Source organism: Fukomys damarensis, unplaced genomic scaffold, assembly GCF_012274545.1.
Source record: "Fukomys damarensis isolate Sample0158 unplaced genomic scaffold, DMR_v1.0_HiC HiC_scaffold_30, whole genome shotgun sequence".
Taxonomy (NCBI): domain Eukaryota; kingdom Metazoa; phylum Chordata; class Mammalia; order Rodentia; family Bathyergidae; genus Fukomys; species Fukomys damarensis.
Genome location: NW_022900942.1, coordinates 26323502 through 26351464, shown reverse-complemented (window position 1 = coordinate 26351464; position 27963 = coordinate 26323502). Strand labels below are relative to the sequence as shown.

Sequence of the window (27963 nt, the reverse complement as noted above, 5' to 3'; positions counted from 1 at the left end):
TTGATAATGCAGACACAGTTAACCCATTTAGAACAATTTCACTCGTTCAAGGTATATACCCAAATAAATAAAAAAACATGTTCACAGAAAAGCTGGCATGTGAATGTTCATAGAAGTACTGTTCACAATTCATGAAAAACAGAAACAACCCAAATGTCCATTAACTGATGACTTTTAAAAGATAGAGGTATATCCACGTGACGGAATATTACTGAGCCATGAAAGGAGTGAAGTACTGAACATGCTACAACCAGGATGGGCCTTGGGCACATGCTAGATGAGGGAAGCCAGAAACAACAGGCCACATTTTGCATAATTCCATTCATTTGAAGTGGCCCCAGTAGACAAATTCATAAAGACAGAAAGCAGATGGTGGATTCCAGGGGCAGGGCCAGGGGAAAATAGAAAGCGACTGTTTGAGGGGTATAGAACTTGATTCAGGGGTGATGGAAATATTCTGGAACTGGATAGGATTGATGGTTGCACAACATTGTAAATGTGCTAAATGTCACTGATGACAAATTTTGCGCTATATGCATTTTACTATAATTTAAAAAACATTACAAATGACCTGAAGAACAAGAGAGCAAACACCAAATGATATTTCACCATTTCATTAGCTGCTTAATTATCTTACTCTTAACAAGTAGTAATATTAATACTATTTATTCTCTGTTGAGCACAAAGGTTGTGGAGAATTAGATGTTTTCTCTTTTATGGCATTGCTCACATCTAGGGATGGAACTACAGTGCTGCTTCTTGGCAAAGGTAAAGGAAGGGATGGGTTACAGTGTGCTTCAGGGTTCTAGAAGAAGTATGAGTCTGCCAGGGTAGTAAACTAAGGTTTCAAAGGCCAGACAGCATCTGAGTAGACTAGGAGAGGAATCAGTTATCAAGGGCAAAGGGAACCCTATGTGCAAAGGTCAGTATTATGCAAGGATGGGGCCCACTTAAGGAACCATGGTTGGTTTGGTGTAGCTGACAAGGAAGTGAGGGGAACCCACAGATAAGCTGGAAGGGTGGCTTTCTGAGCTTTTTGCGCTTGCTTACAACATTCTCTGGCATTTCTGGGAATGGATGGGTAACTCCAAATTCTGCCTGTCATCACATGACTGTCTCCCCTCTGTTTAAATCTCTTTTCTTTTTCTTCTTTTTTTTTCTTTAGAGATAAAGGTGGGTTTACTTACCTACTTATGTACCGGCCTTGGTACTTTAAACAGACCAAAGGTGCTGAAAATAGTTACAGTAACTTGAAAAAAATACATAATAGAAATATCCAATATCTTAAACAATATATTAGTCTCCCCAAAAGTTGGCTGCTTCCAAACTTGATTTAATATTTTGCATGTTTTCTCTCCATTGCTTAGTAAATATATTTGCTTCTTCTTTCTGTAGTGGATGTCTGACAGCTGATTTTTTTGTTAACTGACATTTCACCTTCTGTTTTACTGATTCTGAAGGAATCGTTGAACAGCTTATAACACTGACTGCGGAAGTAATACTCAGAGTTCTTGTTTTTATACGGATCAATATTTCCCATATTTTCTTCATGTCTGAAAGGCCTGAACTCTTTGTTTAATGACAGCAGGTTAATGAGACGAGAGTAGTCATCTTCTTCCTCCTCAGAGCCAGCAGGACTTCCTCCCTCAGCTGTCTGGCCTTCTTGCATGGTGTCATTTTCATTTTTGTTCTCCTCAAAAAACTCGGTTGTACAACTGTTTTCAACAATCTGCCCTTTTATTTCTTCTAAAGGTTGACTGAATTTAGTCGTTTCAAAATTGTGTGCTTGGGCACTCTCTTCTGATAAGCGGTCTCCTTCTGTCTGTTCACGGTCTCCATATGAGCTGGAGTAGCAGCCTCTTGATTCATTGACAGCATTCTGTTTGTGTTCAACTTCTGACCTTGCTTTTTCTGACACCTCATCATCAGAAAATGAAAAATCAGATCCCTCCTCTGTTTCAGTGATTTTATCATCTGGACCTACTGGATGTAGAAGTTCATCATCTGCCTGCATTTCCTTTGTATAACTACTGGCGGAAACCTCAACATCAAGAGAATCCTCCCTCCTGATATCACTAAATAAAGCTCACTCTTAAAGCCAAAACATCTCGTGAAGTAATCTCTAATGCATTTAATGTCTCTGTCAAAATAACATTCAGCTTTGGGATGAGAAGTTGAAACCATCTGTGGAAAATCAGTCATGGTGACGTGGTCATCTTTATCCAATATGAGATTGAATTCATTGAAATCTCCATGAATCAGCCCATGATTTTCAAGTTTGCCATTGAGTTCCATCACTTCATCTTATAGTGATGCAGGATCTTCAATGTGGTGTATTTGACATGGAGAATAACCACTTATGAGCTCCATGACCACTGCATGGCGATTGTAATTAACCAGCTTTGGAATTGGAAATTTTCTGTCATGTAATGCCCTCATATAAGCAAATTCCTTCACAGCAGAGAGATGAGACAAATAAGGCCAAGAAACATGCCTGTGCTTATGGTAATCATGCTAGTCTGTGCAGTTTGTTTGTTTATTTGTTTGTTTTGTTTTGTGTTTTTGGTACCAGGGCTCGAACTCAGGTTCATATGTTTTTGAGGCGAGAGGTGAGCACCACTGAGCTAAATCCCTGGCCCTAGTCTGTGAAGGTTTAATGCAAACTGCTGTCCTTCATTTGCAACAGTGTAAATATCTGATTCTTTGCAAATGCCCATCTGGTTTCCAACAGAGTCAACTACTAGTCTAGAAGAAAGTGTTTTCAAAGCTAGATAATCGTAGCCTGAGTATGTCAACCAATATCCCTGGACAGTTTTGGTATGCTCCCAAGCTATGAGTTTGTATTTCACTAATTCTCTTAAAATTTTATTACAGCCACCATGTTTCAGGCTGGCAGTGGAAGCAATCAAACTGCTGGGAACTGTTTCATGGTTCTTTATGCCCATTTCAACCCTGAAGTCATCCTGGCTCATGAAACGCAGCTTGGCTACCTTACCTTCCCCATGGCTGCTCCAGACACAACTGGAAGGTGCTCACGCACAGGGCTCCTGGGTAATCTTTCCCTTAAAATTCCTTTTTATAAAAATAATAGTTATTGATCAAAGCCCGCTCTTATTCAGTATGACCTCATCTTGACTATATCTGGAAAATCTATTCTACATGAGATCACATTCATAGGTACCAAGGGTTAGCACTTGATTCCTTGTGGTGAGAATACAGATCAACTCCCAGCAGAGCCTGACCACATAGAATGGAAGATGTGGACAGCTTTGCATTTTGCATGGGTCATTCTGGTAGGTTGAGCAAAGAGTCTGAAAAACCATGAGATGCTTGAGGACCATGTAGCAGTACATTGCAAAACAGTGAGTGAGAACTGCTGAGACCTGGACAAGGACACGTCTGTGAGAATGAATGCTGAGCCTTCAGAAGCACTGGCCAACCAACATGGAGTTTTTGTCGAAAAGAGATCATTGGCAATGGGGAATGTGTACTTCTACTGGGAGGCTTTGTGGTCAGCAGCCATTGATCACCATTTCTAAGATCTGGGGTTTCACTGGGTTGGATAAAATGGTGATATGCCGTGTTCTACAATTTTTGTTTGTTTCTTTGCGTTTGATACCGGGGATTGAACTCAAGACCTTGCGCTTGTGAGGCAGGCAGAGGAACCACTAAGGTAAATTCCTGGCCCAGTCCTACAGTTTTTACTGGGTAGGAAAAATGCTCTTCCTCCCTCTCTTTTTCCCTCTTTCCCTTTTTCCTCCCCACTTCTTTCTCTCTAGTTTAACTACAATTTGTTCCCAGACATTCTCTGAAAGTAGCCTTTATAAAGTTTTTGTTATTAGCTGTCACGATATCTCTATTGTTCAGTATCACTTTGAACTTATGAATTTTAATATATTTGATGATTTTTAGTCCATGTCAGTTATTATCCTTAATAATGCTCCAGTCATCCAGTGGGAGCCTCTTCATGTTGCCTTCTGAATCCTGTTATTACAATCTTAGTAATCTTGGTAGTTCTCATGCTTTCTTGAGCTTCTCCAATCAGATGGATGAAGATTGGTATATTATGGAGTTTTAATAAGCTTTTCCTAGTAGTAATGTACAGGAGCTTTTCATGTATTTAGCCGGTTGTATCAAGCTTGTATCTGATCAGTCCAGGGCCAAGGTGGATAACATGCTGTCCTCAGAGTGCATGGGATGATAGAGCAGGAGTCCCATACTCTAATCATGATTGCCACAACTTATAAAGTAGTCACTTATTTTCTGGATCTTCCTCTATAGTCTTTAAATCTCTCTCTCAAGCTAAGGTGCTGTGATCTTAATTTTGGCTCTCATATGCCCTAGTCCCCATATAAAGGTATTTTCCCAATAAAACCAATCGAATAATTGTGTGACTAAGTTCAATTTAATTTTTTGTGTTTGTGCAACTTATTTTATCAAATGAATTTATAAAACAAAAAATGTTAAATTGCGTGTTCTGGATTTTGTTGTCATTATTTAAAATATAGTCACTGAACCGATGAAGGCCACATGCATTGACCCTTCTGCTTGCTCTTTCAGAAGCTGCAGCCGACTGGCAAATAGCTTCTCCAGCCTCCTGCTGCAGCATCTGCTAATGCTCTGCAGATTTCCAGGGCCCCACTGCCTCCACCCCACTTACTCTCCTTCCTCAGGCTGCTCATTAACTCATTAGAAGCTGCTACAATAACAGCTGAGGGAGGTTCTTCTGTCTGACTCTAGCTCAGGATTTTCCAAGTATCTGCTTCAGTATCACCTGGAGTCTTCAGTAAATGTGACTGTCTACTCTGGCATGGCAAACAGAGGTACTGTGCATTCCCCATAGCATTGATCACAGCATCAGGAATCAGTGGATTCTGTACACAGATCTTTGTGTAACGTCCCCCTCACGTTCTGAACAAGTCTCACCAGGGCATCCTATGTCACAGGTTGCTCACCTCCCTATCCTGAGCACTCGATGTTTGGGCGTCCCCAAATTTGATGGATGCTACATACATGAGTGCAGGAGATGAAGAGTTGCCTGGATACAGCCATTTTCCTTGTGGCCCATGTATAACCAAAGAAGGATTTTCCCCAATTTAAGGCTGATATGTAGGGCTAGGTATCAGTACATGTGTGTAAATGTATGTATGTGTATACACACAATGGCTCTGTCCTGTTGTTGTCCAACATACTTAGAAATTTCAAAGCAGAAAGCTGGAAATTTCTTTGTCCTGTCAATCTGCATGCTGTTAAAAACAAAACAAAACAACAGCATCAATCTGTTGGTCAGAGATCCAGAATCTGGTGCAGATTCGACCACTTTTTGTGGCTTCAGGATTTTTTATCTTGTGCTTGCCAGGCAAGTGTGGTGCCGCTGAGCTACTCCCCACCCCTCCCTGCAGTATTATGAGCCCAACACTTAATCTTTGGAACAGTGGACTGGGGCCAGAGCGACATTAGGCTGTTGTCAGCACTGAGATCCTATGCTCTCTCTGCAGGGAGTGTTTTTCTCACCCACCTAGAAAGAACTCAGTTACTGTCAGGTTGCCTTCTCAGCCCAGCAAAGGCAATGGACTTTGTTCATTCTAAATCTCTCCCCCTCAGCAAAGCTCTCCCTTTGATTTACAGTTGTCTCAGCCCACTGCTGCCTCTCTGGACTTGAACAATCAGTTTTGCCACTTGGAAGTCTGCTTCCCAGTTTTCTCTTTCTCCTTCTCAGTAACCCTGTGTCAACTTTAAATTACTGGCCCCTCACTGCTCACTAGGCACTGATCCAAGCACTTGACAGGTACTGACTTATTTCCCGAGGATAAAACTGGATCCCACTAGCTTTTGCATCATGTGCTCATATTTACAGGCTGACCTGTGTCATGTTAATTTCATATCTCTGACTATGTGCTGTCTCATGGCTGGATTTTACATTAAGGCAACGTGGACAAGGTGACTTCGGCATTTGGATTCTCGGGTTTGAATGGAAGATAAACTGTAGGGTCACTGCCCTAAAGTAGGTTACATTGTGTCAGGAAATTAACCTGCAAGAAGTGTATGACAATATGAGATAATACATGATGTGCTAGATCCCTTGGTGCCCTTTATAAATCCTCCAATGTACTTCATAAATACTTTATCAATCGTAGTGGAGGTCAGGGAAGGGAGTTTAGTGTGATCCTCTGTAACCCACACACTTGACGCTTATTTCCAAGCTTCCATGGTACTAACTTTCCAGAGGTCCTGTTACCCAGCAGGAGCAGCAAACCAGGCTCAGCACCATCAAGGTGTTTCTGGGAGCCCAGTCTTCCGCAGCACACAATTGCTCTCTGTTTCACGTGCCGTTTCGATTTCTGTGCTCCCTTAAACAATTTCAAATCTACCTTGAATGAAGACACCAAAATTTAATTTTACCAGTGATAAAAGTTACATTGGATCTTTCTAGAGATGTGGAAAGCATTAAAAAGTAAGACGAAACAAAAAGCAGTATGTCTCACCCTCCCCCCGCACCCACCAAAAAAGAAAACCCAAATCAGAACATGCCCAACTCTGAGTCACTAGGTAAGTCAATTTTGCCTTCTTTTCCCCAGCTCATGGCCCTCATGAACATTGTCACCATCCAGTTTCACCCCATATCGGAGATAAGAAGGAAAGTATGAGACAGAGTGCTCTCTACACCCAGAAAAGAGACCACATTACATCCAAAGGACTCAAGAAAAACTTTTATTCTTAGAAGAAAGGCAGGGGTTGGCAGGAGGCTTGCCCATCTCCCTACAATTCCCTCCGTCAATTTTGAAAGGGAGCCAGAGCTCTGGGACATAAAGGTTTTGGGCTGAATTCGGACCAGTATGGGAATGAAAGGACAGAAACCTCTGGATTAACCTGATTCATTCATCCTCTTCCAGCTGAGCTGTGAAGATGTTGTAGAAAGATTTTAAAAGATAATATCCTGGGTTCTACTTTCTCTCCCATCAAACCTCCCTTGCACCCCCTTGGAGACTCACACAAACTACAGCTTTATTTTTGTCAAGCTACACTATATAGGTTTTCTCTTTTTTCCATCTCATTAACTTCACTCCCTCAGCCTCCCTGGCTTTTCCAATGATTAAAGTAGTGGGCTTTTAAAAAGGGCCTCCAATTAGCACCTCATCAGCTCCAATTAGAGGAGACAAAAGCAGTGTAAAGATAACTCAATGAGAGGGGCCGGCACAACATCATGTAATCACTTAAGACAAGCATTGAGCATTCCCTTGGCGACCCACACTGGGCCTATTCACCTTTCTTTCTTCCTTTTGGATGCATTTAAGACTGTTTTGCTGGGAAGACAGGCCTCCCAGGAGTCTCATAATTCCTCATTCAGTGGCTACCTGTTTACAGCTCAGAGAGTACAAGGACCTAAACAATCCTATATTGTGTGCCTGCACTTCCTTCAAGTCCAGCTCCTTAATGCTGTGATTTCTGGGGCCGGCTAAATTAAAGGCTGGCTTTATATTCACCAGTGTTCTTCTAATTACAAGGGAGGGCAACAATGTATTTTTTTTCAATGAGAGTTCTTTGGAGCAGTTAATTTGGTGCCTGTACTAAATGCCCCCAAACATTAATTAGGGTGGAAGGAACCCTAATTTCCTCAGCAGCTTTCCCCTCCACTTACTTCCCTCGTTTTCACATAGGCCTGGACAAGTCTCCATAATGAAATTACCTCATTAATGCCTTTATTCTCCACAGTAACTCATTCAAAACCCACCATTTAGCTTTAATTGAATGCTGTCAAAGAAAAAAGGTGCATTCATGGCTTTGATTAGCAAAAAATTTTCCCCCCTAAGGGGCGGACAGATTTAAATTATGAAGATGGTAAGTAGTGAGTTATAATTGGGGACAAGCAGCACTTCAGGAAAGCTTAAATGCTTTCAAAGCCCAGGCTGGCCAGTCTGTGGACTATTAACTATGTCCAGCGCCTTGTTCTCTGTATTTGAATTGATGGCAACTTAACTATAAAAAATAAAATGGGGTTTAATTTTTGTTTAATACACAGTGGGGTTCTATTTACCCACAGAGCAGTAGCTCTTCGATGAGCTAAGTCTTTGTTCCCTTAATAATTTATTATCCGTGCTTTCTAACACAGGTTTTGAAGAGCATGAAGCATGTTGCTGTTTCTAGGGAAAAATAAAACCTGAGGTACACAGACCACGCAAGTGGGTTGCTGACCTAACACTTCCCCAGGGCAACCCCCATAGGTGAGCTCTGAGGCATTATTGTTTTTTAAAGTTATAGCACCTTGGGGCTTCGACCCCTAAAAAACACCTTCCTCAGCATTTCTCATGTCTACAACAGTTCCGTGAAGTAAGACTTGGATGTCAAGTGCCTGGTGAAAAAGCATAGGCTCAGAAACCTGAGGCAGTTACTCAAAATCACAGTTAGTGGCCAGTTCAAGACCAGAAGCCACTAGAGTACAAGGTTGGGATAAACACTGTGCAGTACTTTGATTTATGAAAGTAGAGCTGCTTTGTGGTAACATTACCAGTCAACATTACCAGGCAATACTATGCTAGTGTTAAGATCTATGCTGTACTTCTAGAAATGGACAGCCATATTGGTCTATAAATGTTAATTATTTTTATTTTTATTTTTATTTTTTTCCATTTGTACAAGGGTAACACACTGTACTAAATATGTAAGGTCATATCTACGTGGGTTTGATTACAGAAACTAATAAAGTATTATCTAAATAATGAAAAAAAGAATAAGATAAGACTACAAGAGCAAGAAGCAATTTAAATATGTTAAGGGACCATTTTCATCTCCAGAATTAAGGATTATTTTAATCTTACATCATTGCCTTTTCTCTTTTACTTTCCTGTTTAGTTTTATTTTAGGATTCCCTATTTTTAATGTTCATACAGAGATTTCTTTAACTGAAATACCGAATAGTTTCTCTGGTGTGAAAAACTATAATAGTACACAGGATCCTAAAGAGATAATTAATAATGTGAAATAGGAAGTAAAGGGCTAAAGGTGTAGGGCAAGTGGGAAGGGTGGGGGAAAGGAAATAAGAGAGAGGAAAAAAATATGAGAAACTGAAAGAATGGAAATAAAGTGTTTGTAAATGGGGAGGGGAGGAGGGGGTGAAGGGAGGGCAGGGACAAGGGGAAAAAATGAGAATCAAGACCTATCATGTAAAGGTACAGGATCCCAATGATGAATGTAACTGTATTGTATACCTAGATTATACCAATAAACTCGATAAAAAGAAAAAATTTTTTCATAAAGAAAGATCTATACTGTACTTCTCTACAAAATGATATTGCATATGGGTCATGATGTGTCAGTGAATCATAAATAGATGCTATAGGTCTTTCTGGACCCAAAAGTGGTGTTCAGTTATTAAGCACAAGAAGGAGGGGGGGATACAAAAGACTGACAGAAATTTATTTATCCATCCATTCATTCATTTATAAACTTTAGACTAGGAAAGACAGTGATGGGAGAGGTAGCACAACAAAACATATTGCTGTTTAATCAAAACCAGAAACAGCTACCAAGGCCGTATAGAGGAGGCTCAGTGGAAAGAATATGAGACTTTGGTTCAGAGAGATCTGGTTTCAAAGTCCCACCTCTACCATGATCATGGTCCTTCACTTTTCTCAGCCTTGATTTCCTTGTTTGTTCAATGGAGACAATAAAATCCACATGTGAGGATGAGAGAGCTAACAGGTGTGAACAGCAAACAAATCGTTTCTTGCAAGTTTCAGAGAATAAGGAAAGTGGGTATTAATAACCACTTATTCGAACCAAGCTAAGTGCCTTCCTACCTGGGGAATGCTTCAAGATGCACTGATTTCTAAAGTTTTGCATTAATTCACATGTTTATTGTTTGTGGTTTATGAGGTATTATTTTAATAGATAATGATTTTAAGTACTAAACATGCCATTAAAATACTCTGTGTATTTCTGAGTGAAGATTATAATATTGGGGCCACAGACGTTCATACGAGTAGCTCTGACCCTCAGAAAAATATTAGCAATAGGAAAAAAATAATTTTCAGCATCGTCATTGCAACTACTCTAGATAATTTGCATAATTTAAACTTTTGATCATTATCAAAGCCAAATATATTATTTGCATTTTTTTCCTTCATCAGCAAGGCAGAATATCTCCTTTAATATTAGTTGTTTTGGCAAATAATCCATCATGCCAAAGTAAAAACCAACATTTTTTTTTTTTTTTTTTTTTGGTACCAGGGATCAAACTCGGGTCCTTGTGCTTGCGAGGCAGGCCACCGAACTGCTGAGGTAAATCCCCGGCCCGACATTTTTCTTAAAAACCAGACCACTGGGCTTGGTTATTGTTTAAATAGTCACTGTGTCTTCTTAATTAAGAAATGTATTTGATTGACTTGAAAACAGGAAAATATATTGGTTTGGAAGAGCTGAGAAACACAGACCTCCTTCTTTTTTTTTTGGTGTGGGGGGTCGAACTTGGGACCTTGCACTTGTGAGGCAGGCAGTGGCACCACGGAGCTAAATCCCAGGCCCCAGACCTCCTTCTTTAATCTTCCCAGAGAAAGTTTCTTCTGTTTATTATGGCAGCTGAATTTCTGTACTCCAGTCAGCAGAGTGACTTGGCACTTCTCTGTGTATCGTGTGTGTGTCTGGAAAGGAATGGAATCCCACCAGGTGGCTTGGCTTGTAAGACTTCCTGTCCCTGTAACATGATGTGGACAACACACCTTGAGCGGTGCAGCTTTTAGATAAGGCCTCGGGCCTTTGACGCCAAAAGAGAAGGACTGGTGCAAAATGTAGCTATATATGTCCTCCTAATTTACAACTTTCTGCTACTATATCAGTGATATCAATAAATTGTTGCACCATGGCAAGTTAGTCCTAATATCAGAAATAGTGTGTTGGCAATCTATTCCATGTAAGATTGCAGATTGCTCGAAAGGCAGTAGAAAATAGGTATTGTTGGGCCTTAATTCATATCCCCGAAAAATATTGAAGTCCTAATTTCTAGCTCTGCCTGTGACTGTATGTAGAAGGGATGCTGCAGGTGTAATTAGTTAAGGTCCTAATGGGATAGGGTGGGCCTCACATCAATATGATGATGGAATTTGGAACACGAAGAGGGGAAGTTGCACACAGGTAGACATGTACAAAGGAAAATGGCGTATGGCCACAGAGGGAGGTGGAGGGATGCAGGCACAGGCTCAACACACAAGAGATTGCCAGCAAACCACAGCCACGCAGAGAGAGACCTGGAGCAGATCCTTTCCTAGTACTTTCCTAGGGGGGTTGGTCCTGCCCATACCAGGACTGTGAGATTACAAATTTCTATACTTCCCTCCAGCTCTTTGTATCATCTCTGTCTCTGTCTGTCTCTCTGTCTGTTGGTCTGTCTGTTTCTCTCATTCTGCTACTCTGGGGAATAAACCCAGGGCTTTTGCACTACATCCCCAGACCATTTTCATTTTATTTTATTTTTTAAATTTTGAGACAGAGTCTCAGTAAATTGCTATGCTGCCAAGCTAGATTTGAACTTGGAATCTTCCTGCCTCTGCCTAACAGAGTGTGGGATTATTGGCAGGCAGACCATGCCTGGCTCAGATTTCTGTCTTTAAGTTATCTATCTATATTATTGTACTTTATTTTGGCAGCCCTAGAAAATGAATATAAGTGCTATGCAAATATTATTAGAATTGATTATTTAATCTCATTATAAGTAATGGCCTCCCTCTCATGTGATTGTGATTACTGTTAATACAGTCATTTAGCACATGAATCAGGTAAAATGTTTTTATTATAATAATATTAATTTTTTTATTTGTATAATTGTTTTTCTCTCAAAGATCTGTAAGCAATAACAGTTTCATGATTGTTAGGTATTTATTAGAAAATGATATTTCTTTTTTTCTTAGATTGGTAGAACTTTTTTATTAGGATATGTTTTTGATACGTATTAAATAGATTCATCGTGGGGAACTGGTACCTATACATATCACATCTTAATTCTTTTTTGACTTTTCCTTCTCTTCCCCTCCTACCCATATTTCCATTCCTAGATCTCCTTCCCATCTCCACAGGGCCCACCTTCTTATCTCCTATCATCTAGCTCTTATTTTGCTATTTAAATTATCTCTGAGTTTCTCATATAATGAGAAACCATGAGATACTCAACCTCTCTGTCTGATTTGTTTCATTGAGCACTATGGTCTCGAGTTGCATCCATTTTCCTAGAAGTGATTCAAATTTATCCTCCCTCACGGCTGAGAAGTACTCCTTCATGCACATTTATGACATTTTCTTTATCCATTCATCTGTTGACAGGCGTGTGGACTGCTTCCAAGGTTTAGCTATTATTGTGGGCATTTGTGTATCACTATTATACAGTGTAGAGAGGGATATTTCTGAGGTGCTTCTCAACACTCTCTGCTTTTTCCCTCCTCATTCCAGCCAATGTACCCCAGCCAAAAGTCATATCTCTGGGCACCTTTTTTTTTTTGTGCCAAGGCTTGAACTCAGGTCCTTGTGCTTGTGAAGCAGGCAGCGGAATCACTGGGCTAAATCCCCCGCCCTGGCACCTTTATTCTGTGGCGATCACAGAGTGACTCACAGGTATCAACATGACTTCCCACTACTAATGGGGAGTCACTTTAATCTCTTATTGGTAGAATGAAAATACCTTGTACATGTCAAAAATTAGAAGAAATCATGTATTTACCACACTGGATGGATGAAAATATTATCTAAAATTTATTGAATACTTACCACAATTAGGCACTAAACCACAGGTTTTATATGTATTTTCTCAGTTTATTTCTCCAGAAAATCCCATAAAGCCTTGGCTGTTGTTATGATGTTAAGGAGCACACTTAAAGTTCAGCACAGTGAGATAATAACTCCAGCTCAAGGGCAGTGCTTCTCTGCCCAGAAACTTGAGCTTCCTTCTGTTCCTCATCTGAGACAAATCAGAACTGAAAGCAGCACCTGGATTTTCCTTGCAATGCATGCTTTTAATGCCTTTTATATATGGCCACCAGAAAGCAGGAGGTGAATAAAACCAATATTGAGCATGTCATCTGCAAGGAGCACTGGGTCGCACGCTCTGATGTATGTTACCTCTTTAATCTTGGCAGCTTTGCGAGGTGGTCATGCTCCTTTTTATATAGGCTGACACTGAGACTCAGAGAGGTTAAGAGATTTACCAAGGCCACACAGCATGTGAATAGCAGAGCGAGATTCCAATGCTGTTTTATCTGAAGAATATGCACTTTGCAGGCCAATGTGTTGTAGGAGGGGAGAAAGACTGAGGATGCTTTCAAATGACATGGGGACAATGGCCATGAAGTAGATCCCTAGAGGGGACGTGCATGGACTGGGATGTGAACGCTCAGCATAAGAGGACCTGGAAGGAAGGAGAAGAACCCACAAATAAAAATGTGCCGAGAGAAAAGTCAGAGCAGGATTTGCACCCTCTGACCTTAAAAATGATGATAATGAGTGAGTAATGCTGACAGTGTAAAAAACTCGAAGGCTGCTCATTCAGAAGCCCAAGATGGTCCAAGCACCACCAGGGTAGAGGTGTACAGGTGCTTTCTCTGCCCACAGTGAGGTAAATGGGGAGGCTGGAAAGAGGGATTTAGGGTTTCTGAGGCATCAGGATTTTTTGAGTGACAGAACCAGGGTGTGAGTAGAAAATCTTCTCCATAAATAAGTGAGAAGAAAATTGGAAAGTGCCCAGTTCAATGTCTGGGATCTAGTGGGTGCTTAATAAACATCCATTTCCCTCTACCCCTTCTCCTCTTTTATATGATGAGGTATTGCAATCAGTACAACTGAAACAGGAAATAAGCAGTAAATCCAAGTGTAGTGAAAGGGCTGCATTCAAGATGCTTAAATAATTCTGTAAACCCTTTACATAGATTTAAAGTACACATGGTGTGAACATACAGGAGCACTGAGGTGTGAGCTCCAAGCGGGGCTTCACAGGCCGGACATACCCAGGGCACTTGGACATAACCTCTTCCAACTCTAAGTAACTGTGTCACTCAGTGATTCCTTTAAGTGCAGCCTGCCTTGAACACTATCTATTTGCATTTATAAATGATCTCCTCTAAAGGACTGCAAGCTCCCAGATGGCAAGGGCTCCCATTCATATTGTTTGCTTTGTTTTTTGTTTGTTTGTTTGTTTGTTTGTTTTGTTCTTGATCCATAACAATCATATTTGATATCTTGTTCCAAATATTCTCATTCCTAACTTTTCTATATTGTTTACATGTTTGTCTTTGCCAATAGGACACAAACTCCTCAAGGACAAATACAAACAAACGGGTACATTGTTATTATCACTTCCTTCTCTGGAGCACTGGACAAAGTAACCTACAATTCAAAGTCTCTCTTGTTTCTGGCAAAGTCCTCCTAGATTTGTGCTGGTTTCCTCTATCAGGCCAGTGCCAAGAACTTTCACTCTTACTCTACATGAAGAGTTTCTGCAGTATAACTCACTACTGGACATTTTGTGAGCAGTCAACAAATAATTGTATATTGAAAAGGATCAGAGCTTGCCACCCTTAAAGAGGTCAAATTGGCATACAGAGTGCTTTGAGTTTAAGGCAATTAGCACTTTGCCTGCTTCCTTTCTATCAAAAAGCAGGACATGTTTCCCTTTGTAAAAGTAACATACATTAGAAAGGTGTCTTGTTCTCTTAGAATATACTTGGTGACAATGCTTATCACCTGTGAGACACATATACACAATAGATCTTATTAAATGCCCTTATTTCCTATAAATTTCTTAGTCACTGTCCCATAACTAAACACCCCTACAAGTTCCTAACCCTCTCTTCTTGTCTCACTTCTCAACTGTATCACTCTTTGTTAAGATGGTATAGAATCTCTAAATCTAACCCTTCTTTTAGTTACTTACTCATCACTGAGTCCTCCCACAAGTATTCACACTTGCATAAACTGACTTTTTCCTTTCTTGTTGATTTCTTTTGTCATTTTAATTTGCAGATCCCCAGTCACTGAATATAAAAATATAGGATGAAGTTTTGCTTCTCCTGCAATAGGAATTATAGTTCCACATACAACAGTTAAAAGTTGTGCAATCAGCAAGACAAAAGGAAAATGAATCATTGCAGTCATATGACATTTGATGTTCATAAACAGTAGGAATATAAAAAGAAATGTCATACAATCAGTGTAGGGAATGATGTTGATCAAGGACAAGTACTATAAATCACTTAAGGGCCGGGGTTTTGGCTCAGTGGTTCTGCTGCCTGCCTCACAAGTGAAAGGGCCTGGGTTCAATCCCTGATATCAAAAACCAAACCAAACCAAACCAAACAAACAATAAAACTAAATCACTTAATTGTATTTCACATTGCTGGTCTAAACCAGTGGATAACGTCCTAGTGATTACATAAAATTGTGAGTCCTAAGTGTACCAATCTCCCCCAATTTCTGATGTGATTGATTCAGATCAGACTAAGAACCCATTTTGAAAAACATGGAGACACTCTGAACTTATGTCCCGGAAAGTGCACACTTATATTCTCTTTATCCTGGCAGCACTGGGAGGAAAACTGAGCACAAACCCCTTCCTCTGTCCCCTTCCTTCCTTGCTGCATCTGGTCACCTCTAACAAACACTACTAATGACCAGGTTATATCGGCATTACATAGTCAAGTAGCCCATTCAGTTTGCTCAAAAGAGCACAGACATAATCAAGCATGAGGCTGAATGAACAATTCACACTGAATAGGGCAAATATTTGGATTCAAGTCGAGGTCAGCGGCAACCAATTGAAATATTGATAAAAGAAGCCTGTGGGAACTAAATGTACATAAAAGAAAGAAAGAAGGAAAGGAAAAAAAAGAGGTTCTCAAGGGGCAAGGCAGGGCAACAAGACCACAGGGGGTGATTTGTGTGCTTCACAAGGACCTAGGTGGCTTAGCTGGGGTGGGTGAGCAAAGCCTGCTGTCAGGCTGCTCTTCAAGCTGCAGAGAGTATTGTGTTCAAACTGGATCCTTTGGTTCTAAGTGAAGTTTATAATTTACCCAAAAATTATCATGAAAAATGTTCTAATAGGAACCCCTTTGTTCCAGTCACATAACTGTGAGAATTATATTAAAGTCTATTTAATGTAACTAAGGTTATTTTCACTGACTCATAATCATCCCCAGAGCACTGAGGATTCCCGGTAAACACCTTGCCTCTATCCATCATTCATTCACCTGTGACACTGAGTAAATCCAGACCTCTGTCACCCAAAGTGGTTGTCTGTCACACTCACGGCCCATTTATCATGCCTGGCTTTATGGGCAAGTTAATTCTCAAGCATTCCACTCTGCGTGTGGGCATTAGCAGCCTGGCGCCACACTCAGTGACATCCTCTTTCTCCTAAGAGGGTCAGAAACCCAACTCCCCACCAGCACCAGAATACTTAGTTTACTCAGTGTACCTGAGACTTCGCTGTAGGGCTGGACAATTCCCCTGAGCTCTTCTCTGAAAACCTTCTAGGAGCAGCAATGGAGTGAAGGGCCCTTAGCTCCCATGGTCTTCCCAGGCTGGCCTCCCTGTCCTCTGCCTTGGAAAGGCATGTGGCCATCGGTAAGGCAAGGGTTGGACACCCAGCCCTGAGTTTGGCAGGAAGTGGGAGGTTGTGGGTGATCATCTGATATTCAGGGTTCCTTGCATGGATATGAAGATTCTGTCCCCAGACTCTATCCTGAGGTCTGTAATGGGCTGCAGAGGAGAGAGGACCGTATACCATTCTGAGCTTATTCAGCCCCATGTGGAGTAGACTAAGAGAACTGACCCTTTGGAAATGATAGAAAGTTTGAACAAGCAAAGCCACATGGAATACGGAATTAATTTGTGATACATTTGTTCTAAAACCCAGGTAAGAAATGTCAATTTTCCTGGCAATCTATTAATCTGGACTCTTTATTAAACTTGGAGTTTTAACCATATTGGGTGAAGATGACTAATATTTAGATCAAAGAATTGTAACATTCTTTAGTGCTCAAACTTTTCTGTACAGTTGTGTGTGTTTCTTTTTATATATGTGGTATACCCGATAATCAGTCCCACACATCAGATAACTATTGTTCTTGTCTTGAATATATAATTATTTAAGTGCTAGATATAAGCATCTTACCCCGAACCATAGGCCTCTCATTAGAGAGGCTCAGAGAGGTTGCTGTCTGTTAGAAGGATCTCAATCCACTGAACGCATGTGTGAAACTTGGGCTATGAAGAGCCAGGGTAAGAGGATTTGGGAGAAATTCATCAAGATTCACAATCACTCTTGAGAAAGCCTGAGTCTGGGCTGGAGAAGGAGGTCAGTGGGTGTGAATGCGTACGTAGCCAACACACCTTGGCAAGGCGGCTATGACTGAATGAGGTAGACCTAATCAACCAAGAAAGTGGAAAGGGTAGAGGGAGTTACTGCAAGGACAAAAAGGTGTTTTAGAGCAGGAAGAGCAGCTGGGTCAGACAAGGAAGGGAAACAGAGGAAGGCCAAGCCATTGGAAGGCAGGCAGGACACCTTCATCCACACCACTCTTTGGCAAGTGTGGCCTGCAGCTCCGCACCTCGAGAGCTCACTGGATGCCACAGTTTATTTAAAAAATGTATTGGCTCTCAAGATCCATCATTAAATTAACTGTCACTAAAAGAGAAAATCCAGCCACGCATTAACCTATGACAGAGCTCCAAAATAGTCCTTGGAATGTACCAAGTGATGTCCTTGGCCTGTCCTTTTTTTGACATTTCTTTCATCCATTCTGAGGAATGGAGCCTTTTCTGTGAATCTCAGTAAACAAAAGGTAACATAGCTTTACTTGCTCCAGGCATCTACTATTGTTAGATTTTAAGTGATTTACAAGAAAATACAGTATTGTAGTTATGCTACCATTGAAGAATATTTGTTCCACTAATAGCAAATCCACATCCATCTGATTTAATTCTGTGCCTTTTGTGGACACAATCACTTCCTGTTTCAATATCAAATCACTGAGGATGATTTTGGAAAACACTGTAAAGGCCAGTGAGATTCATCTTGAGGAATGGGAGCTTCAGGGAGACAAAGGGCCCAATCAGACTACACAGTCTGTAGATGGTAAGGATTGTGAAACATTGATCTTTGATGCTCTTTTCCCATATTAGCCTCAGGGGATTAGCAGTGCTGTGGGGACAAAAGACCTGCACAGGCAATGAAAGACAGAAAGTTTCCTACCCCTGTCACTGGAGATGTAAGGCCCGACTATATGTCAGAGGGATGAAGAGTTCACTGCAGGAAGGCGGCTCTGGGAGAAAGGGCAGCAAGGGCATCTGAGATGTGGGTGGGGAAGGCATAGACCTAGCAAAGGCCCAGAAGCAAGAAACTGACAGAAGTAAAAATAACTTCCAGTTGGAAGTGGGGATCAAATCCACTCAGTTTTCCTGGGCTCCAGTACCCTTAAGAGCTGATCCCAAAACACTCTACCTTCTCTCATCAAGGAAATAAACCTAAAAAGAGTGCTTGGGGGCTAGAAATAAACACTGATATATCAAGGATAGGCTTTGAAATGTTTCACAGAAAAACAGCTTATAAGGGGACAGGTACAATATCGGTGGTACAATAGTACATTTTGAAGCGGACCAACGCATGCTGTAGGTTTTTGTGCCCATCTTTCTACTTTTGTGTATGTCTGGCAGTGTTCATGATAAAAATCTAAAGAAGAATCTGCCAAAAACTTTGCAGGTTTTACCATCGCACTGAGTGCTCTGTGACCACTGGAATCAGCGTCATCTGAGATTTTTAAATGCTGCTTCTCGGGCGCCTCCACCCAGGCCCTTGGCACTGGGGTTTCTGGGGGAAGGCCTGAGAATTTACTTCACCGGTACAGGTGGTCCTGATAGTTTGAGATCCACTACTGCCTTCAAGAAATACACTTCCTGAGTCTTCTAGTACCATGCAAGCCAGTAATTCTTCCTGTCGGCATTCATGCATTTCTGAAGTTTCTAGTGGGGCTTCCTAGTCTCAAGACACGGGGGATAAGTTAATACAGGGATAAGGATAGTAATTTTTTATGTTTACCATCCTCTACTTGACTTGGTTCTTCTCTTTCCAGATTGGAACATCCTAATGATTCACCCCTTGGCGGTCTTCCTTTTAGTGCTGACAGAGAAGCGCTTATCCGACATTCACCAGTTCTGCTATATGGCACGAGCTGCTATAACCTGTGTATAAGCCATGGGCTTAGCTAAATATAGGACAATATATTTTGAGTCTATCCTGCATGGTGGCCAGTATATTTTGTCCTTTTGGACAAAAGTAGGTCATTCACTCATATGATCCATCAATTCACATTTATTGAGCCAGGTGCCACTGTCCTGGTGCCGAAGAGTCAAAGACGGCAGCCTTGTCCTTACGGAGTTCACAGTGGGTGGGGCATGTCTGGAGAAGAAATACAACACAGTACAACACTGAGGAAGGACGATAGCTGTGCCAGGTCCCTGTGAGGAGCCTGTCTTATCAGGAAATCATGCCTGCTAATGTTTCTCTTGCCCCAACGAGGACAGAGAATTATGACTAGATATCACAGTGGCCCTTTGTAAAAGGGTCACATAGTCCCAGGCCGCCCCATGTGCAGCCGTCCCTAGAGTGTGCTCACACAGTTTAGTTCATTTATCTGCAAACTCTGCATTCTTCCCTCTGCCTCATGAATTAGCCATGAGAAACAGCCTGGGGTTGAGGTGGGCCTGGGTGAAAAAAAGTTATTCCTTTTTTCAGAAAGACTTGAAATGTAATTAGGTGACAGCTGAACATTTGGCAGCACCTCTGGTGGCACATACATGGGAGAGCAGAAAAACTCCTTTGGCTGATCTCTATCTCTTGAGGTCCAGAAATGCATGCCATATAATATATATTTAAAAGTGTGATAAAAATACAATGTTTAAATTTTAAAAATTTTATTACATTGCCATTATTCCCCTTTGCAATACTCCTTCTGGCTTCCAACACACTTATCTATCCTTCTTGTCACTTTCTAAAGCAGTTCTGGAAGTCTTCTTTCACAAGGGTCTTTAGTTGCACTGTTGTGGCTGGCTCCATGTTCTAAGTTGACTCAAAGCACCCACCCTTCATGGTCATTCGGACTTTAGGGAAGAGTCAGAGGTTTCATGGTGCCTGATTTGATGAATAAGATTGACAAGGACACACCAGAATGTTTTTATTTGGCATAAATCGCCATACTAGAAGCAATGTGTGACACAGAGTCTTGTCATGACGGAGGATAAAACCATTTACCTATTTCTCAGGCCATTTTCTAGACACATTGTTTCTGTCAAATAAAAATACAACCTCATGCACCTTATTCAGTGGATCTGGCATCATGAAACCTCTTGTTCTTCCCCAAAGACAAGATGACCATGAAAAGAAAATGTTTTGAATGATTCAGGATACTGAAGTAGCCATAACAGACAGCACAACTAACGACGCTCACAAAAGTAGGTTTCCAGGGCTGGGTTCAGTGGTTCAGTGGTTCAGTGGTTCCAACGCCTGCCTCAAAAGTAGGTTTCCAGAACTGCTCCAGAAACTGGCAAAAATGACAGGAAAGTGTATTTGAAGCAAGGAGATGTATTTTGAGGAGGATTAGTTGTGATGCAGCTTTCACAGAACTAATACAGTAAAAATGGTCATACTTCCAAAATTGTTATACAGATTTAGTGCAATCAAACTACCAACAGCATACCTCACAAAATTAGAGAAAACAGTACTAAAATTCATTTGGAACCAGAAGAGACCTAGGGTTGAATTTCTTTTTTTTGGCATGGGGATTGAACTCAGGACCTTGCGCTTGCGAGGCAGGCGGAATCACTGAGCTAAATCTCCAGGCCTCTAGAATGGGGGGGGGGAATTCTGGGCAACAGAGGCAAGGCAGGGGGCATCGCAATCCCTGACTTGAAATTATACTATAGAGATACTGTGATAAAAACAGCATGGTACTAGCAAAAAGACAAATAAATAAACAAAACCAAAAAGGAGATGCAGAAACAACTCCAGACATACTCAGCCACCTTCACTCAGCCAAACACCTTTACTGGAAGAAAGACAGCCTCCTTAATAAATGGTGCTGGAAAAACTGGCTTTTCATGTGACAAAGCCTAAAACTATACCCATATCTCTCACTATGCACTAAAGAAAATCGAAATGGATCAAAGATCTAAATATTAAAACAGAAACACTAAGTCTTCTGGAAGAGCGACGAGAACTATTGAAGACACCGGTGTAGGCAAAGGCTTTATGAACAAAACCTCAGTCACACATGAACTAGCACAAAGAATCAGCAACCGGTATCTTACCTTATTAAAAAGCTTTTAGGGGCTGGGGATTTAGCTCAGTGGTGCTACCACCTGCCTTACAAGCATAAGGTCCTGAGTTTGATCCCTGGTACTCAAAATAAAATAAAGCTTTTGAATAGCAAAAGAAATCACCAACAGAGTAAAGAGACAACCAATAGAGTGGGAAAAATATTTTTGCCAGTTGTTTCTCAGACAAAGGACTAACATCTAGAATATATAAAGAACTCAAAAACATCAACCTACCCTCCATTTAAAGACCCAATACAAAATGAACATCTGAGATGAATACACATTTCTCAGATGAAGTACAGATGGCAAATAAATACATGAAAAAATGTTAAATATTATTGTTTGTTTGAGAGATGCAAATTAAAACAACACTGAGATTCCATCTCACTCCAGAAAGAATGGCTGTTATCAAGCAGTCAACCAATAACAAATGCTGGTGGGAGTGTGAGGAGAAAGAAACCCTTCCCCACTGTTAGTGTAGACTGGTGCAACCACTATGGAAGTCACTGTGGAGATTCCTCAAAAAACTAGAACTAGAGGTTCCATTTTACCCAGGTATCATCCCTAAAGAATTAAAAGCATCATATCACAGTGATATATGTATACCCATGCTTACAGCAGCATGGTTAGTAATAGTTAAATCTTGGAAATAGCCCAAATGCCCATCAATTGATGACTAGATAAAAACATGAGGGTTTTTTTACAGTGGAGTACTACTCAGCCATAAAGAAGGATAAACTTGAGACATTTCCTGGTAAATGGATGCTCTTTGAGACCATATTCTTAAATGAAATGTCAGACACACGTGTAAATACTGCATTGTTTCTCTTGTGTGAGAAACTGAAAATGTAAATAAGGACCAAAATGTATAATAGATATTATAAAATAGGAAGAAAATGTTTAACTGTAAATAGGCACTAGGGAGGGGGAAGGGGCAGGAAGGAAGGGAAAAAGAAAAAAATTAGAAAAGAAAGATAAAATGGTAAAGCATTTGTAAATGAGGAGGGGAAGAATGGCTGAAGGGAGGGGAGGGTAGTAGCAAAAAATAGGAATCAAGATATATCATGTACAGGTACAAATTCCTTATAATGAATGAGATCATTATGTACATCTAAATTGTACCAATAAACAATTTTTAAAAGTAAAATAATAAAAAAGTAAACATTCATCATATTTTTATCATACTTCATATGCGTGTATATTAATATAATTTATAAACATAATGCATTAATGTGAATATCTTAGTATCACATATATGCATATATGGTCTTGCCAAACATAGATGTAAAACCAAAGCAGGCGGTGTATGATTTTGGCAAGATCCTAAAACCATTCTTAGCAAATATTTATTGAACAAGAGGACCTAACCCTAATCCTAAATTGACCCTCACATACTTCCTTCATTCCAAGAACATCTTTTTTTCCTCATCATTATCCCACAGGTAACATAGTGGTGAATGCAGTTCAACTGCATTTAGCAAATGTAGGTCAAGAGCAGGGCCGGTTGGTTAATTGGGAATAGTACATCAAAATAAAACTTTTCAAAATCTAATGTTTTCCTTTAGCTTAAAGCACAGAATTGTACCTGCACATCGACTTTATGTCTATTATCTTTCCGTTGCACAGGATCGATTGATCAGAGTTCTTCATCATTTGCTTTCATATATCACATTCTTAATGCACTGACAATGATTTCCAGAGTTTTCTTTAGATTTCAGAGACATTACAACACAATAAACATATGGAGATATACTAAATTTGAATGACTATCCCCCAAACTTTCACAGTAATCTCAGCCACCTCTGATTGGATCAATAATCTGCTTTGCAGGCTACTCCTGTCTACCACATCTGTTCAAAGAATTCAATTTAATATTCATGTACAGAAGAATCTTTCCATGTACTACTTTTTAATACATTTGGTCAACTTTTTTGTTTTGTTTTTGTTTTTTGGTACTGGGGATTGAACTCGGGTCCTTGTGCTTGCAAGGCAGGCCACCGAACTGCTGAGCTAAATCCCCGGCCCTCGGTCAACTTTTAATAAGCTACGTAATTACACTAACAGGTATTTGAGGCTCCTCCTGCCTGGCCTGACAGCTCTGACTGTCCGGCTCCTCCTCACGTATTCTCACAGGCCTTTCCCCTGTCAGAATCTGTGCGTAGCGAGTCTATCCTCGGATCTGCTTCTGGGAAGACTTCCAACAGACGCAGAGCACAATTCAGTTAGAAAAATGCACGACAGCTGAAGCAAAACATCAATTAAGCTTTCAGGAGAAATCCTGAGATGAGAAACGTTAAATACAATTTGTGGCACCCATGTGTATGCTTTCATCCTTCGTAGTGAGAACTGTTCACGAAGAGGAACCTGAAGCCTTCCAGTGCTTTTATTTTTTGAGAGAGTCCTGCTCTGCTTCTCAGCCTGAGCTCAAATTCCTGGACTCAAATGATCCTCCAGCCTTAGCTTCTCAAGTAGCACCTTCCAGTATTCCTAAGCATTAACAAAACTCCAGTCCTCTAGTATGTACTACTTAACTAAGCCAGGAACCTGGAATCATATGTTTATTAGTTTTCCATTAATATAAAATATGATTGATAACTGCATAAGAAAACTGCAAAATGGAAGAAGGAATCTTGCTAACTAAACCACTGTTCTTTCATTGAAGAGTGAATTTACAAGTTTTAGAAGGACCCCAGAGAAGAGGACTGTGAATTGTCAAGTAACCATACTTTGACAGTTGGACTCCATTAACTGGAGCCAAACTCAGCAGCCCATGGGTTCCCTGATGAACACATGGTCTTGGCTAGTGCAGTGTGGGACCAGCCCTGGCATGGAGATCTTCAGTGACTGGCTTCCAGGCCTTCCCTCTAAAGTGGGCCTAGATGGGTGTATGGCAGGGGGTGGCACAGGGGATGGACCAGGTGTCTCTTTGTGCCTGTGTTTCCTAGGCTGACTTGGGTGTGTTACTGTGTCATTTTCCATCGCAGTTCTGAGGTAATAGGTATACATCCTCACAGAGAAAGCTAGGGCAGAGCCACCTGGGGATAGCCACCTCTCTCCATTAGCAAACCTGTGGCCAGCTGTAAAAAAGGCCTTGGCATTTGCAGGTGGAGGGATTTTAGCTAATCACCTGGAGCATCTGATACTTTCTGAGGGTTCTGGAAGGCAGTTGAAGATCCTACCTGCCTTGGCAGACCTCCCAAACCGTCCATACCAGTAGTCTTCCAGGGTTGCAAACTGCCTCCAGGGGTTTGCTTGGAATGTGTGTGTGTGTGTGTGTGTGTGTGTGTGTGTGTGTGTGCGCGCGTGCGCGCGCGCACGCGTACACGCTTGCTTGCGGTGGGAGGAGGTATTATCACAATGGGGGAACACAGAACCTAACTGTTCTGCATTAAACACAACTCTTCATGGCTTTAACCTACTCTAGCTGTACGTAAAGTAAGGAACAATTGTGTTTGGTTAGAACTTTAGTGACTGTTCCACCTATACAGTGCTCACGGTACAGTATTTGAGTCAACCAACACTTATTTTGTGTTTGTGGCTGTCAATCATTAATGCAATGTGGCAAATAAGAATAAGCATATACTGCTTTTTTACCATAGCTGCCTGAGCACGTACATATTCAGATCTATATTAATTTATTATGACTGTTTTTTATATTATTGTTAGGATATTAAAGTGATTAAAATATCATGTGGGCAGGTTGTATATATTCCTTACAGGAAGGGGAGGCTTAGGTCTTCTAGGGTTGAAAAGTGCTGTTCACATTGACTTGCAGCCTCCAGCACCTTAGCAGTGCTGGATAATAGGGAAATTAATTCTATTCTGGGCGACTGCTGCCGTGGCTGCTGGCCTAGCACACTCAGGCCTGCTCCTGCCTCTACCATCTGTGGCTGCAGGATGGCTGCCCAAGCCCAGTGCGTCACCTGTTGGTCCAGCTTCCCTGGCAGAGTACATGGGGGCACTGTTGGTTGAATCCTGGAAACTTGGATGAGGGGTTCAAGCTCATAGGTTTAGTGTAGGAAAGGGGACCCTCTATAGAAAGCTATCCATGAATATCCTACTCCATTCTCATATCCAAGCAGACCATTAACCTTGCCTCAAACAAACAGACCGCGAAGCGGAGCGCCAACACATTCTCCTGGGTTTCATTAAAACCAGGTAATTAGCACGGTCTTCTTCACAAAGACAGAATGTTAATTTGGTAAGATCTTGAGGCCTGAAGTCCCCGGAGAACCTGCAGGAAGCCACAGGCACCTGGAGAGATGGCCAGACCGCATCTATGGGAGCCTCGGGGCGGCTCAGGCTTTACCTGGAACTTATGTTCTGCGACTCTGCTGTGACTGTTTTCTGCCAAGCCCACTGCCACCACTGTCCATCCTTGGAGAAGGCAGGATCATCCCGAAGGACAGCAGGCCGGAAGAGCTGCTGCCTCCTGTAGCTGCGACTCTGGCCCGCAGCGCCAAAGCTCGTTGTGTGTTTCAACTGCTCCCCCTGGCGGGTTATCTCAAAATTGCAGAAGACGCTTCAAAAGGGAAGAGCGAGTACGGTCGGCAGGTGGAGCATAGTTCTTTCGACCCTGATGGCTCAGAACAACTTGTATCAGGAAAATATTATTATCCCCATTTCACATAGGGAAACTGAGACCCTGAAGTTGTATTTCTTTGCTCAAGGTCAGGTAGCTGTTAAGTGGTGTACTTGACTTCCAAGGCCTTCCCCCAACAACATAGTGGAAGCTGTTGTCCATCAAAGGCTATGTTAAGTAATTTCACCTTCAATGTCTTATTTAGTACAGTAAGGCTGTGAAGTAGGCGCTATCCTGGTTTTTAGAAATGAGGAAGCCGAAACTCTCAGAAACCTTGGGTAACTCATCTAAGGTCTCACAGTTGCTCAAAAGCAGAATTTTGACTGGTTCCCAAGGTTGGCCATCTTGGAAGGAGAGTTGAAGGTGGACACCTAGAGACAGAATAATATTATACCTGTAAGCAAGGAGCCCAGCCAGTAATAATCAAGTTTCCTGCCTCACTTGCTATTTCCCAGTGAGCAGGCATACTTTGCTTTACATAGCACATGGAAATGAGAAAAGGTATCTGTAAACAGAATCCCAGTAGCCTGGGGTTTGTGTAGAAAGCTCGTGACTACAAGATCCCATTGCAAATTGCTTTGTTGAGAAGAATAAAATTGTTCTTTAACTTTTTTGAGGAAAACTGATGTTCATACTTTGCATTTGTTGCAATTCAAAAGATAAATTTCATTCATTCATATATGTTCTCCTTATACAAATGAAAAAAATTACAAACCATTTGATCCACTTCCCCAGTAATCCAATCACATTATCCTTGTACACGTTCCAGAGGCAAACAGAAGACAAATAGAGATAAATAGACTATTTTCTATGCACTTCTTTCCTAACTTGAAAACGTGTGGCTGTGTTGTGGGATATCTTTACACGAACAAGGTAGTCTTCAATCTGCTTCCTCTTCCCCTTACCCCACTTAACAATATGTTGTCGAGCTCTTACCATGTCAGAGCATATAATCAGTTTCAGTTTTTAAAAAGTATTTCATGGAATAGAAATATTGTAGTCTACATAGTTGATTCTTTTCTGATGGTCATTTGGTTTGCTTCCAGGCTTGCTTTTTTTTGAGACGGGGTCTCACTATGTAGTTCAGACTGCTCTGGAACTCACTGTGTGACCCAGGCTGGTCTTGAACTCACAGCAATCCTCCTGCCTCAGCCTCCTGAATGCTGGGATTACAGGCATGCGCCACCATGCCCAGGCAGGCTTGCTTTTTGTGCCTGCATTATTATAAACAATGCTGTACTGAACATCTCTGTGAAAGCCTCAGTGCACATGGGCACTAGGACATGGAGTTGCCAGGCAGTAGTGTATGTGTATGCACGTATTAATAGAGTTAAATCTCCCTTTCAAAGTGTATATACTTACTAGCAGTATCTGCCTTTCCCATTACCTTTGCCAACTCTTCTGTCATCTCTAAACTTTGCCATTCTTTTGGGTGAGATCCTTAAAGTTTTTCAATTTGCTTTTTTCTGTTTCTTAGTGTGGATGTCTTTTTAAATGTTTATCAGCCCAATTTTTCCTGAATTGCCTCTTATATTCTTCTTTCTATAAAATTGTCCTTTTCTATGTGTAGAACTTTTCACTGAAATAAATATTCTATTTTGATGTGGTTAAATTTAAATAGTTCATTCTCTTTATGGATTTTAATTGTTATGGGTTGATTAAAAAGGTTTTGTATACAGTGACATCATTTCCCATGGGATTCTTGATAACATTTTAAAATAATTTAAAAGTTTTATATTTATGTTTAATCTAATGGCATTAAGCCTGGGTTAATGGTGTGAAAGAAAGACAAGACCTAGTTTTTTTTGAGACAAGGTCTTGCTATGTAGCTCAGGCTGGCCTCGAACTTGTGGCCAGCCTCCTGCCTCAGCCTCCCAAGTGCTGGGGTTACAGGTGTGTACCACCATGCCTGTCCAAATCTAGCTTTTCTAAATGGAAAGCTGTATTTTAACAGCATTTATTAATGATCTATCCAAAACTTTGTATTACATTTCTCTCTCCATATATATATTAATATTCTAACACTGATTTTTCTA

The 27963-nt window shown here is 41.0% G+C and overlaps 1 protein-coding gene across 1 annotated transcript; it reads right to left on the bottom strand.

The window, feature by feature from the left end:
- Nucleotides 1-1296: 1296 nt before the first annotated feature.
- LOC104847835 (serine/threonine-protein kinase RIO2) lies at nucleotides 1297-27351 on the bottom strand. The gene is given in 7 exon segments (XM_033757395.1): nucleotides 1297-1518; nucleotides 1520-2079; nucleotides 2082-2519; nucleotides 2618-3006; nucleotides 25655-25867; nucleotides 26136-26298; nucleotides 27315-27351. Coding segments are annotated over 7 exon segments (2022 nt in total).
- Nucleotides 27352-27963: the final 612 nt, after the last annotated feature.